This window comes from Lepidochelys kempii, chromosome 12 (assembly GCF_965140285.1).
Source record: "Lepidochelys kempii isolate rLepKem1 chromosome 12, rLepKem1.hap1, whole genome shotgun sequence".
Classification (NCBI taxonomy): Eukaryota; Metazoa; Chordata; order Testudines; family Cheloniidae; genus Lepidochelys; species Lepidochelys kempii.
This window is the reverse complement of record NC_136391.1, coordinates 16,386,867-16,402,087: the sequence shown is the minus strand read 5'-3', so window position 1 is coordinate 16,402,087 and position 15,221 is coordinate 16,386,867. Positions and strand designations below refer to the sequence as shown.

Genomic DNA, 15,221 nt, shown 5'->3' with positions numbered 1-15,221 from the left:
CTATGTCTGCAGGTTTTGCATCTGTTGTTCTGACAGGGTCTGGTGCCACTCTTGAGTAGGTGTGTCCTGATCTATGGGGGACTTGCTTCTGATGATGAGGTTGGGGGATTGTTTGAAGGCCAGAAGAGGGGGGTTCAGGACAGATTTCTTTCAGGATGGGGTCCCTGTTGAGTATGGATTGTAGTTGTTTGATGATACACCATATGAGTTCCAATGTGGGGTGGTAGGTGATACTAGGGGTGCGCAGTCAGAGGGAGTTTTATTTCTGTATTGAAACAGGTTCTCTCAGAGTAGTTGGGGTGGCCCATTCCATGATGTGAGGTACTTCTCTGGTGGAGTGTCCTTGTTGATGAAAGCAGTTTTGAGTGTGTTAAGGTGTATATCCCGGGACTTTCTCCTCGAAGCATATTCTGTGATATCTGAGTGCCTGTCTGTAGATAACTGATTTCTTGGTGTGTCTGAGGTTGTTACTGTATGTATGCAGGTAGGTGTTGTGATCAATGGGTTTCTTGTATATAGCTGTCTGTAGGGTTCCATTACCGAAGCTAACTGTGGTGTCCCAGAACTTGATGCTGGTGTGGGTGTGTTCCAGAGAGTTTAATGAGTGGTGGTGGTTGAAGTTGCAGTGAAAATGTATTGGGAAGTTTAAGTCGTCTGTGTTGTGTATTAACTACTTATGTTAAACAATCTGTTCCACCTTGTATTTAGCTGTGACACTCTGAATACCTTGCCCAGGACTGAAGAAGAGCTCTGTGTAAGCTTGCAAGCTGGTCTCTCTCACCAACAGAAGTTGGTCAATCTTGTCTCATCCATCTTGTCTCTCTACTATCCTGGGACCAACATGGCTACAACACTGAAAGCAAGCTTTACATTGTAAGAGGCAGTCCAGTAGTATTTCACTTGAAGGGTGTCTGGCTCAGCTGGTGCCACATGATGACAATGGGAGGTGGCATTTATAGATCCTCTCTTTTTCTACATTCTTTTCCCAAAACCTAACTACTAGGGACCACAAGAAAAACTAATTGGTGTTAATGTCCATTCATAAATGACCATTGTGGACTTCACAGCCCCTCCTTAGTCTTTTTGCTTTCAGAGGTTGGCTATCTTGATCCATCAAATACTTTCTGAAATTGCTGTCCTCCCAAACAGACTCTAGTGTCGTGTATATCAGAATCTCTAAGCAGCTGTGCATTAGACTTGATCAGCAGTAGAGTGTATCTTTCTCAGCTTCCTGTGATGAAGCACTGTTAATCAAAATGGCTAAAATGCTTAGTACAGTTGTAAACCTCAGACCAGACTGAAACAGTGTCCATGTTTGTATTGGGAAAGTTTGTCTGCTAGAGTGTTCAGTGCTTTAGTGACAGGCCACCTGAGCTAAGGTGAAAGTTTAAGTGCCCACTCCTCATGTTGAATGCATCTCTAATTAGCTTTCTGTTCCAAGCTGTAAGACATAGGTGCGTGAGTGATGCCTTGGCCATTACAATAAAACCAACCTGTTTGAAGTGAAATGTCCAGTGCTTTCTGTTACATGGAGCACAGGCGCCGACTTTACAATGTACTGGGCGGTGCTTGCCCCCTGGCTCTGTCCCAGACCCTGCCCCCACTCCACCCCTCCCCCAAAGCCCCATCCCACCCGCCTCTTCCTGCTCTCGCTCCACCCCCACCCTGCTTATTCCTGCCCCATTCCGCCCCCTCCCCTGAGCGCACCACATCCTCGCTCCTCCTCCCTCCCCCCTCCCAGCCTCCTGCACACCTCGCGAAACAGCAGATCGTGGCGGGCGGGAGGCGTGGGGAGGGAGGGCGAGGTTCTGATAGAGGGACTGCCGGTGGGTGCTCAGGACTGCCGGTGGGTGCTCAGCACCCGCCATTTTTTCCTTGTGGGCACTCCAGGCCTGGAGCAGCCACAGAGTTGGCGCCTATGACATGAAGAACAAATCAGTTATCTTTATCTAGTTTTGTAATTTATAAGGTGGTTTTTAAAGAAAAGTTGGTATTGTTACCTATTTCTGTTGTTAAAAATGAGTAACACTTTGAGAGCCTAGTTCTGCAGACATGAGTCTCATACCTTTAAAACGATAATCTCTCTCTCTGTGTCTCGCAATTATGAGCAATTGGATGGTAATAATTAACAGTCCTTGGAGGAAAACATCTGCAAGTACACTTAAGTCAGCTAATTTGTCTTTCATGAAAGAATGGAATTTCACAATTTTTCCAAGTTAATATATTTTTCCTTTATTGTGTTTCCAATCTCAAATATTGTCCAGAAACATTTTATGGTATCTTAAGGTCATAGAAGTGAATACATGCCTGTTAATAATGAACAAGAAAAGAGAACATTCTAAAGAAATATAGCAATATTTCAACTCGCACAGTATTCTGACAGAGAACATAATTTTTTTTTAGAGGATATGGTCCCTGTGAGAAATAATAAAAATATATTTTTGCAGTTGTGGATTCCCACAACAAAAAGGGCATGTTTCCATATATGTGTGTACATAGTGTGTCCTCTGTGATGGCTTGTTATGTGAGTGGGGAGGTAAGTGAATATTTATGCACAAATGATATACTGTAAATGGACAAATTTTTCTGATGGCACAGACATTGGAAACATGAAGCTATTAATTCTCCCCCCTCCTTTGAGATAGCAATCTGGTCTGGTCTAGTTTTAATATCATTGGCAGGACTGAATGGAAGTTCACATTGTGAATATATCTGAACCTTGGCATGCGGCTCAGTAGTGGATCTCTCTTTCCAGCGCTGCCAGTTTGAACAGTCCCAGGCAGACATTCACATTTTATTTATAAATAAGTTCAGCATGTGTGTATCTCCTTCACAACACTGAGCAGCAGACACCAAAGCATGCCAATAGTCCAGAGTAAGAAGGAAATAAGAAGCATATTAGAGAATATAGGGCTCCAATTTCAGACAACACAACAGGAATGATTATTCAAATATGTTACCGTAAAGTTCATATCTGCGGGCGTATACATGTATATGTGCGCACGCGCACTACTTGGATACGTGCATATATTTCCCCTTACAGTGCTTTTGACACGTGCTGTGTTATTTGCACCCCATTTTTCTTTGTCAAAGGAAATCTGACATCAGGATGAGATTGTCTCATATCTCTATTGTGTCAGAGCTCAGAAATGAATAACTGATTTCAAAGGAAAATTCCCTTGAGCAACAAGACCAGTGATCATTCTGAGACAATGGTCGGCGAAGCTCAAAGGAAAGATTTCCTGACGTGTGAATTTCACACACCCCTCCCACAGTACTCTTGTTTTTGAGGAGTCTAATTTATCAGAGTACATTTTTCCCTGTTACATAAATCATACATTAAAGTAAAATCTTCCTATCTGAACATACGTACTGTACATCTGGAAAGGTTATTAAACATACCACCGGAATAATAGTTCTTGAAACCAGAAAGTAATTCTGTCCTATTTGGCTCTGTTCTCCTCTCAGCTCCACGCAGTGAATTGGAGTTCTGATACTCCGCACATGTGCAGCAGACCTTCCATTCACATCTTTGGAAGAGCATAGTGCTGGAATGAGAGAATAGGGCACTTCGTTCCTCTGGCAGAAAAACCCATAGGAGGGAAGTGTTTCTGAGAATTCACCTTGGTCCATTGAGAGGAATGTTGGGGAGATGCTGTGTCTTCACTTTGGAGGAAAAGGCCAGTGGAAAGGTCTTTTTCCAAATATATCCCATTTAAAAATATCTGAAATGGCAAAGTGTATTTTTCAGTGGATTGTCCATGGTTCTAAAGAAGCCAAGTCACAGGATGTAATATAGGAGCAGTTTGGTTTAAAAAAGTCAGTGTACAGTCATTAGGGGCCAGATTATGAGCCTGTTATTCATATTAGTAGACAGTTACACAGCTAGTCCCATTGACTTAACGAGAGTTACTCTTGTGAGTAACTACTCATCAGTGTAAGTGAGGTGCTCTCAATCTGTCAGCATAGAAGGTTAGTCATTACTAAGAGTCACTGATAGCCTAAGTGTGCATGTTACCTCTCCATTTCTGATTGTTCTTAGGGTGGTGCTACAGGGCTAGAATTAGAGTTGTTCAGATGATCTGAATTGTGTATTTCCATAGTTTATCATTTTTCTGATATGGCACCTTAGCTTTCCATGTTTCCATTTCCATGTTTTCCAGTATTGTGTTTTTGGAGGAAGCTACGCTGAAGAATGAGTCTTCAGTTCTTGTACGTTACTTAGTAGAATACTGAACAATTCTTTATGATTATTAGTTGTTACATTTCAGTAGTGCCCAAAGATTCCAACTAAAGTTGGGATCCCTGTATACTAAGTATTGTGTGAACACACAGTCCCTGGCTGCTCTTACAGTATAAGTAGATGTGATAGACAAGAGATGGGAGATTAAACAGGAACATAAGTGAAAGAACTTGTGGAAGGTCACCCAAAGTCAGTAGCAGAAGTGAGAATTGAATGCATTTCTCTGGGCTCCTACTTCAGTACCCTATAAGAACATAAGAAAGGCCATACTGGGTCAGATCTAGCCAATATCCTGTCTTCTGACAGTGGCCAATGCCAGGTGGTTCAGAGGGAATGAATAGCACAGATAAGCATCAAGTGATCTATCTACTAGACCACACTGCCTTTGCATTGTCCAGCCATGCGAGGAGAAAGATGGGAGGCAATGGATGTTGTTTAATTAGGCCACAACTTTGTTCACTTAAAAATATAGTGCATGGCAATATATTCAGATCATCATTGTTTCTGTAATAATTCCCACATAATCCCCAACCTGGTCCCAGCCATTCCACCGCTGGGACCTCATCACCTGCCCCTTGCATGAAGATTAAGAGACCTATGGGAGGGAGTGAGGGTTGGCTCCCTATTGTACCAGACGTAGAAGCCCCGAACCTCAATTCTCCAGTTCCCTTAAGGGATGCTTTCCTTTACTGCAATGCTTTCCCTCAATTCCACCTCCACCAAGTTCCCAGATATTCACTGATTCCTTCCTTAGTACTGGACAAAAATATACCTAACCCTCAATCAGATTGATGGACCCCATCCTCCTTTAATAACTCAGGTGCCTAGTAAGATACGTTCGAATATGGAATTACCCATCCCCCTTGGATATGTCTGTATTTTGTCACCTCCATATTTACATATCTCCTGATCTTATCCATCCAGGGAGGCTTCACTGCACTGCACCGCACCACACTCTGCCCTGCAACATGTCAGACCAAATAATCTTGGATCTTCCCCAAATTCCTCTTAGCTTTGTTTTTCCGATCCAGGTGACAGAGAGTGCTTCTCTGGGACTGCACAGGATATAAATGTTGCCCCCTCTTCCAGTCAGCAGGAAAGGAGTACCCTCCCCATTCCAGTCCAGCCATTTTCTGCTCCTCCCTGCTCTGTACATGTAAATATTCCCCCTTCATTCATCTCTGCTACCACTTGCAGGGGGAGCTCTTAAAGAGGCAACAACCGTTTTTCTTCCAGCCAGCCGCACAAGAATCCACTGCATACAGTGGTGGTGAGCACATTATCCAGAAAACAAGAAATAATACAATATCCTCTTAAGTGCTTTTTCATGAAGTGACTTTATTTTCTCTAATGAGCTTAGTTATCCATATCTATCTCTGTCTTTCTCAGATATTTATAGAGCGCCAATCATCAGCGTAATCTAGGTGTCGTGTGTGAGTATGTGTATAATAATTTTAGTGAGTATATGTCTGTGTAGGCTGGCATTAATACAATATTAAAGCAAAAAAAGTGAAATACTTGTCAGGAAATCCTAAAGATTAAGGTTTCTACCTCATTGTTAACTTGTCTTCACTGTAAATCAGGTATATTTTATGGTATGCCATAGGTTTAAAAAACAAAACGAACTATTAAAAACCAAACATAGCATTCAAATTTAACAACAAAATGAGGATGAGACATTGCCACATATGTGCAATACAGGTGAGTTAATGTTGTGGTAGAAATGTTAGCTTTTGGAATATCTGAACTTTTAACTTTATGTTAAGGGTCATTCTATTTTTTAAATTAATTTTCCTGTTGTATTTTTAAAAAGAAAATGCCAAGAACAAAGTGAAAAACACAGTTATAATGCTTTAAACAATAGCTTGGTTCTCCTGAAGTAGTTCATGCGATGAATCTCAGTAGTACTAAAGGTTTCAGAGTAGCAGCCGTGTTAGTCTGTATTCGCAAAAAGAAAAGGAGTACTTGTGGCACCTTAGAGACTAACCAATTTATTTGAGCATAAGCTTTCGTGAGCTACATGTTTCGTGTTGCATCCGATGAAGTGAGCTGTAGTTCACGAAAGCTTATGCTCAAATAAATTGGTTAGTCTCTAAGGTGCCACAAGTCCTCCTTTTCTTTTTAAGAGTAAATCAAGTATAATAGCATCTCTTCCATTCAAGTTTGCTGAAATCCGGTTTCACCCTAAATATTATGACAGGTTTCAGAGTAACAGCCGTGTTAGTCTGTATTCGCAAAAAGAAAAGGAGTACTTGTGTACATCCGATGAAGTGAGCTGTAGCTCACGAAAGCTTATGCTCAAATAAATTGGTTAGTCTCTAAGGTGCCACAAGTACTCCTTCTCTTTTTCCTAAATATTATGAGACTTTTGAAACCAAGGAATCCGGTTTGATGTGATATAAGACTACTTTGACATTCCATCATAGACATTTTTCCTTAAATATACTTTTTTGCAGTGGCTTTGCCTCCAGAGAAGACAGATGGAGTTTGCAGTGGAGATGAAAAGAAAGCTGGGAAAGAAAGTGACACACGTACAAGTTCCAGGAAACAACTAAAATTTGAAGTAAGTCCCTCGTTTTTGAATGTTGAAATGTACTGAAACAAATAAGTTAGATAAATAGCCTATGGAACAAATACGGCCATCAGTTGTCTGTATGCAGTTCCCATTGATTGTATTGTACATCAGGTTGATATACATCAGAGAGCAGGATTTGGCCTTGAGTCTCTATTTTCCTATTTGCCTGGCTAATGTTCCCTAAGGGGTGGTTAGCAAGTTTTGTTCTTAAGTCAAATAAAGCTTAATGATGATGAGTTTTCCGCAGGAGCTGGAGTGTATGGTAAGGAGAATTTGACATTGCTCTCTACTTGTGAGCTTTTCAAGTATAACTTCATGTGCCACCCACTATGTTATCAAATCCTTATATTGGCTTTTGTAGACTATCATATTCAGTTAAATCTGCCTAGTGTAAAAGATATTTGTGAAAGGTGCCTTAGCCATCAGTCTTTCATGGCTGGGCCTCCAGAGTGAAATAACCTGGACCTTCTACACTGGCAATTCATCTGATTAGATGGAGGGGGAATAAAGATCCTGAGGGGAATTCGTCTGATGGCCTATTTCCTTGTAGACTTATAAACATCATAAAACTGCCAGACATTGTGCATAGTTGGCAGGTTTTGCTTATAAAGGGAGAGATTTAATAAATATGAGCACTGAAACATGCTGTCATCCGGCTAGAGAGTTGTTTGTCTTTCTTGACGAACAGGGAGGCACATTGGTACTGGCAGAAGAGCATGCATTTCATCTCTCTGTGCTCCAGCAGACGTGGCAAACTTCTGCCTTTCAGTGCTGTCAGTCTGTCATGTTAATGAGTTTTGCATTCATCAATTATTATGTAAAAGACCATCTAGCCATCTTGTAATGTTACTGGAACATTCATTTGCTTCTCTGGAAAAGGTTTGGTAGCCCCGTGCAAATTACTTTTTACTGTTTTAAGGCCAGCTTTTCCTTGAGAAATGCAAGTATTCCTATGATCTTAGTCATGTTGACAGGCTTCTTTCTTTCTTTCTTTCTTTCTTTCTTTCTTTCTTTCTTTCTTTCTTTCTTTCTTTCTTTCTTTCTTTCTTTCTTTCTTTCTTTCGATTTTATACTCTACCTTGAGTAATGGACATTTCACACACGTGAAAGACATGACAAATTACAGTTAACAGTACCCTGATGCTTGAATGTTGGTGGACACCTGGTGCCAATTTAGGGGGAACTCTACCATACCAGCAAAGACTATGTTTGTTCCCAAGTAGTTCTTGGCATGCCACAAAGGTTAGCACTTGGTACCAGGCTCCATGACGAATGCCGGGAAGATTGCCATGTTACTAACTAAGCAGGGCACATCCTCACATAAAGATCATAGACAGTATGGGACAGGGAACTACTAATATGTGGCAAGAAACCAAGTATTGGTTTGTTCTCCGAGTCAAAGCTTTCTAACCTTGTAAGCTAGGGGCTAGGAGAATGGTAAATCTTTCATTTTATGACTAGGTATAAAAGAATCAGAAATGCAAGTGTTGAGACAAGAAGTCTAAATCTGAGGTGGATGTGATTTGGCTTTTAAAGGGGCTGGGAATGTTTGTGTAATATGAAACTGTGTTTCCACAGTAGAGTGTGGGGCACTTGGCAGCTTTCAGACGGGCTTGTTACAACAGAGAGAAGACTGCCTTTGAACTCAGCAGGGGATGGGGGCACTGTTAACTGCTGTAGGGAATTGGTTTCAAGTCAGCAGATCAACCAGGTATTTTGAGCTCTATCATGCTGAAGCTATTTGGAGCTGTTTATTTTACTTACATACAGTGGCTTTTATTTTAATTGTGCTGTAACTTTTCTGTTTGCCTTTTGTGGCTCTGGTTGACTCGGATTGCACAGGTCTCAAGAGAAAGCAAGCGGCTTGCAACCAGGTGACTGGAGTAGGTCAAAGTGCGTCTTTTTTTCTTGGTGGGGTGTTGCTGGTTTTCTTTATATACATTGATTGTTGTAGGCTTTCTTCAAGTCACTCTCTTGCTAGCAGGAGCATGATTAAAGTAAGGATCAGGCAACAGTACGTAGTCTGTGGTAAGGGATTCTGACCTCTCAGTTCTGAATAAAATTCAATTTCTGTAACTTCGATAGCATCAAGAGGGTTGCCAAAGTACATTGAGTATCTGCGTCAAGGGCAAGTTTTACCAATGGGCGTTTATACCATGCATCCGTTTTGTATTAATGACCATTTCTGATTCAGTGGCATGATGCCTCATACTGTGGGTCTGTTTCTGCCATCTCTTTATTTTCTCCCTGAGTTACGTGGAGTTTTTCTTTCTGACTTTTTGTAGTGGGAAATCTTATATTTTGTTCTAAGAACTTCAGCAGGCAGCTTTCTCATACTTTTGTATTTTGTACAAGTAAAAGTAGAAAGTGTCTGTCTGTTTCCAAGAAGTTTAGCCCAAGGGTTTTAGGAAAGGAACCTTCTTGTCATGAAACTCCAGTGCAGTGGACAGAAGCTTACAAGGAACAAATCCTAAATGCCTCTCCCCTCGAGAAAGGAAGGAATAAAGAGAACTGCTTCTTTTTTACAGAGAAACTGAGCCTCTTCGGCAAGCACACCTTATGCTTTAGGTAATCAGTTGCTCTTTGCATGTTTCTTAGGAATTGCAATGTGATGTGTCTGTAGAGGAAGATAACAGGCAAGAATGGACCTTCACACTCTATGACTTTGATAACAACGGAAGAGTCACACGTGAGGTAAGCAAAGTATAGCTGCCCCTTTGTATACAGCATTTGCTAACAAGAGAAGTGTTTTATAACAGGAACATTTTTTTCTCCTATGAAGTAAACATTTCCTGCCAACTTCAACAGCAGTTTCCATGGACCCTTCCCTCTCAGAAACAAACTCCACCAATAGTTTACTGGTTTTGGAATTACTGTACCACCTTTTAAGCTGGTTGCTGTTTAGTGTCTGGGACTAGCCTTTAAAAGAAATAGTACCGGCATTTGAGGGGGGAAAAATCTGAACCAACTGAATCTCCAAACACATTGTCAAAACAAATCCCTGCAAATGTACATTGTTCAGTCTCCTGACCTACTTTTCATAATTCAGCTAACCCAATAGCAAGTTTGCCTTCGGAATTTTGTTCCCAATAGTACTGACTGTACCATTCTGTCCCTTTCATGAACATTGGGCAGAGATCTGTGCTGCCATCTCTTTCAAATTATAGACTCTCCTTGATAACCCTTGTGACACTTACTGCAGCAAAGCAGTCAGTGGCTATCGGTAGAAGATGTGTCCATACTAAGATTTTCAGGATGCATTTGTGTCCCTAATAAATAAGGGAACCCATCACAGTATAAGAATATGGACAGAGTGCAGTCATTTTTTTCAAAGTGTACTAACCAGAATGAATCACACTTCATGGAAAGCATCTTCTTCGAGTGCTTGGTCATGTCAGGTGTGTGTGCACTGCGTGCACCATTGCTGGAGATTTTTCCCTTAGTGGTGTCAGTTGGGCCCGCTCTAGCGTCTTCTGGAGCCACATGCTTATGTGCCAGTATAAGGGGCACTACCGGCCACACACCTTCTCAGTTCCTTCTTACCGCCCACTCTCTTCCGATCCCACCAACCATCAGCTCCGGCGTCCGGAAGCCGGAGGGAGCAGGGTGCATTGGGACAAGCCCTACCTGATCCCAGTGTCCTGATCTCTGGCACACCACTGGTCCCCAGCACCCTGCCACCGTGTGGATGAAGAAGCAGGTATCGCTCCACCCTGGGTGCTGAGAGAAGAATCCTCTTCAGAGAATGTATTGGCTTATCACCTCAGCAGATCCTTCTCCTCTCACCACAAGTGGTCCCGTCACCCAGAGGTCACCAGATTCATCTTCCAAAAGTGGGGGCCTCCCCAGGTGGACTTGTTCGCCACCAGGCAGAGCAGAAAATGTCACCAGTTTTGTTAGCTGCGAAGGCACAGCCCAAGTTCCCTCTCTGATGTCTTCCTGATCTCATGGACAGACCACCTACTGTACGCCTTTCCCCTAACTCCCATGATTCACAAGGTTCTTCTAAAAAATCAAACAGGGCAAGGTAATAGTTACCCTGATACCACCAGCATGGCTGCGCCAGCATTGGCTCAGCTCACACTTGGATCTCTTGGTAGCAGCTCCCCTGTCGCTCCCACTCCGTCCGAACCTGACTCACAAGACCCGGGCTGGTTACTTCACCCGAACCTCGCCTTCCTGCACCTACCTGAATGGATGCTGCACGGTCAGGCCCACTCAGAACAGGTTCAGCAGGTCTTGCTGGGTAGTAGAGAGCCTTCCATCAGGGCTACGTACTTGGCCAAGTGGAAACGTTTCGCTTGTTGGGCTTCCGAACATGATCTCTCTCCCTCTCGATCTTCCCTTAAGTCTATCTTGGACTATTTGCTGCACCTAAAACAACAGGGCCTGGCCTTCTCATCTATTAAGGCGTATTTGGCAGCCATCTCAGCCTTCCAGCCCGCAGTGAATGGCAACGCCAGTTTTGGAAGAGTGCGGTTTCTATCAGCACGTTCATAAACTCTGAGCCCACCTCCTGGGTTACTGCTTGGGAGTCATCTAGCATGGAATGGACATGAGCAAGCACTCGAAGAAGAAAAAACAGTTACAAACCTTCCGTAACTGTTGTTCTTTGAGATGTGTTGCTCATGTCCTTTCCATAAGCCACCCTACTACCACTCTATCGGAGTTACAGACAAGAAGGAACTGAGAGGGTGCAGGGCTGGTGGTGCTATGCTTACACACAAGTGCGTGGCTCCAGAGCGCACTTGAGCCATCCCAACGGATACCACTAAGGGGAAAATGTCCCGCAACGATGCATGAGGCGCTTACACACCTAGCACGGAATGGACATGAGCAACGCATTTTGAAGAATAGTAGTTAACAGAAGGATACTAACTTAGGTTTTTACTTAGATTTAATGCAATGTACCATCACTGATTATTTGCAAAGTCTCGTTCATTGGCTTCTGTGTCTTTAAACGGTCAACTGTAGGCTTCATTCTCCTTTTGCTTTTAAGTCAATACCTTTGAAAATTAGCAAGTCTTGAGTGAACAGGACTAGGAAAAATACTGAAAACGTGGTGGTAATAGACAAGAAATGGTGCTAGGAGTTGTCCATGAGACTGAAGTGGAATTTCTTTTTGTGTTCACAGTAAAACTATCTGCCAAATGAGGTTATTGTGCAGGTTTTTGAGAAGAGTATCTAAAAGGAGAACCATTGTTAAGATTTATTATTTTATATTATGGTAGCACATAGTGTACTCACATGAAATCTGGACCCCAGTGTGCTAGGCACTGAGCAAGCACTTAGTAAGACACAGTCCCTGCCCCCAAAGAACTTAATATCTAAATAGGTGAGAGAGAGAGAGAGAATTATCCCTATTTCACAGATGGGGAGCAGAGGTACAGAGCAATTAAGTGACTTGCCCAAAATCATGCAAGAAATCGGAGGTAGAGCTGGGAATTGAACCCATATCACCTGAGTCCCAGGCCTGTGTGCCTTAACCACAAATGGAAGAATACTCATGGGTGTCCTTTAAGCCCATGGCTGGAATTACCATTAATGTCATCAGGAGTTCTATGTGCTGAACATACAGAGCATAGGCTTTTCATTATGCATACAATAATTATCTGTGACTTTTGTGGTACACCAGAGAGCTTAATTTGACTGTACTTAGAGAATGTTTTGCAGCTACATTCTAACTCTGCCTACAAGAGCAGACAGCATATTAACTGAAACCAAATCTGTGCAGGGACTGAAGTCTGGGGTTTGCTATATTCAGTCCTGAATCTGTGCCAAATATTTGTCTTTTAGCCCAAGGGACCACGTAGGCTGATAATTTGCAGTTCTTCATATATGACCATGGCTAGAAATCAAGAGTATATACCAGTGGAAAGCTTTCCAACTGTTTACAACACTTGTTTTTGTCCCAGTAGGTTGCAAGATTCTGAATCTTAAAATTGTCATTTGGATTATCCATCTTACTTGTTGTATGATTTTAATGGTCACTCTTACACAAATACAGGTTTCAGAGTAACAGCCGTGTTAGTCTGTATTCGCAAAAAGAAAAGGAGTACGTGTGGCACCTTAGAGACTAACCAATTTATTTGAGCATAAGCTTTCATGAACTACAGCTCACTTCATCGGATGCATACTGTGGAAAATACAGAAGATGTTTTTATACACACAAACCATGAAAAAATGGGTGTTTATCACTACAAAAGGTTTTCTCCCCCCCCCCCCCCCCCCCCCGCCCAAACTACTCTCCTGCTGGTAATTTGAGATAGAGACCCTAGAAAGTTAGGAATTCCAGTTTTCAAATGGCCTGCAACTTCTCAGTCTGGTGGGTCTTCAGATATGGCTGTCACAATAATGGGCTTGATCCCGCAGTCTGGTGAACATCCTGCCCCTGATCTAGCAATACATTTAGCACATGCTTAATTTAGAGCATGTGAATAGACCCATTAAAGACAAAGGACACATGCTTAAAGTTTAAGCATATGCTTAGGGCTTTGCCGGATCAATGACAGGATGGTCAGAGCATTGGAGGATCAAGCCCAAAGTGAGGAAGATTGTTGCCTTCTAACAATGCTTGGTTGGCAGATAAGTGCAAATGCTTTCTGGACCAGTAAACTTTTCCAAACAATGGTCCAGAACTGGTGATCAAAATAATATCACCACTCCCAACCCCCATTTGCTGTGAAGTTTTCATTGGAGCGGCTCCTGGATTTGTTGTTGGATTTAATAGTAGGATAAAATTTTATTTCATACTGGAAAAGAGATTCAGAATGTAATCTATTGTGTCCAGGTGTTTGTGCCCACCATCTTAGAGTATCTGACTATCTTTGAAACATCTCAGTTTAGTTGGTGAGCTATCCGTGTTGTTTTGTAAAATGAACGTTGTACGATCACAGTGTTGCATACTTAATCTGAACACAATTCAGAAGGCCCAGGGACAAGGTTGTGAAAAGAGATTTAGTGATTTTGGAAGCCACAGTTTTTCGGTGCCCAACTGAGACACTTTTAAAGGGCCCCTGATATTTAGTGGGTGGGGATTCAGCAACCTTTACACCTCTTTCAGATGTCTCAAACTGGGTATGCAGAATCAGTAATTGCTTTTGGAAATATCGGCCGTTATGTCCAGAGAGTTTCTAAATGATACATACAGTGTGAAAACAAATTCAGTGAAAGTCATTTAGATGGAGTGCAACTTTTGTTCATGGGCTAAACATCTTTTGCATTAAAATGACTGTATTCATTTTGAAAATTCTAAACAGGATGGGGATTTGAGAACTAGATAAAATTCCCCCAGGGTTTTTCACAAAGACAGATCTTCATAAGAGTGTTCAAATTCCATCTTAGCAGGATTTCCTCTGGATCTTAACATCTTCTGAACTTAATGTGTCTTTGATTTTCCTCTTGAGACTGTTATGGTTTGTGACTTGGTCTTTACAATTAGAAGTTCAGATCTAGTCGTTCTTCTTTGATATGATATCACCATGTATTTTGGAGCATAATTATTGGGATGGCAAATTATAAAATTAGCATTCAATATCTGTACTTATAATATTGTTCTTAATGTTCTGGCAGAAGAGCATTTTATAGTCCTTTTGGTGTGGGGGGAGATAACTTTCTCTCTAATGTGGATATTATAAAACTTAAATAATAATGTTTCCCTTCATTCCATAGGGCATTAAGAGTCCAATTCATTATGTACTGTAGGCCTTTTGAGAACTGACAGCTGCACTATAATTATCTTCACATGGATATTTGTAATTGGACTTGAAACTTGATAATTGAACTAATGTGTTGTGATCCATGAGGTTTTATGTTGAGCCCTCTGAATATAATTATACTTCTGAAATGCCAACCCCTTTTTTCTGCTATCTGCTCTGTTTCATGAAGGTTGGTTTTGTCAGAGGATGGTTACGCAATTCTAAACATTCAAGAAAGTCAGTTATCAGGAGTAAAAAGCAGGGGTTTTTAGACTGCATGCTGGGTGGTTACCAAATGATGCTCTTTCAGATCCCAAATATGAGCATTTAAAAAATGATAAATGAATATAAAAAATTGATGTTTCAGTAAAGAAACATACTATCTGTAATGCTGGCAAATCCAGACTACAAACAAACTTCTAAATAAGACATTTGTACTTTTCTCTGTGAGCGGGAAGGGAAAAAAATCAATACAAATGTTTCTCTTCATCTATTTTTAAGTGTTCCTTGACTATTACTTTAAATACCCAATTTTCTCTCACATTTCCTACTTTTTTAGGGTGTGTGTGCTATTTTTCCACATATTCCTCTTGGCAGGAAGGTGAAGGGTTGTTAAGTACATCTGCATTCAAGACTCAGCCCCACACTTGTGCTCATTAGTAGCGCTCAAATCTGACCCGGAAAAATGACAGAAGAAGGCAGCTGG

At 41.6% G+C, this 15,221-nt stretch overlaps 1 protein-coding gene across 2 annotated transcripts in view; it reads left to right on the top strand.

The window, feature by feature from the left end:
- NKD1 (NKD inhibitor of Wnt signaling pathway 1) overlaps positions 1-15,221 on the top strand; it is a 145,115-nt gene that overhangs the window by 111,260 nt on the left and 18,634 nt on the right. The window contains exons 5-6 of one of the 2 annotated variants that reach the window (XM_073307656.2): positions 6,700-6,806; positions 9,417-9,512. In XM_073307656.2, coding sequence (XP_073163757.1) covers positions 6,700-6,806; positions 9,417-9,512 — 203 coding nt within the window. The remainder of the gene's footprint in view (positions 1-6,699; positions 6,807-9,416; positions 9,513-15,221) is intronic. The other variant, XM_073307657.2, reaches the window with a different exon arrangement.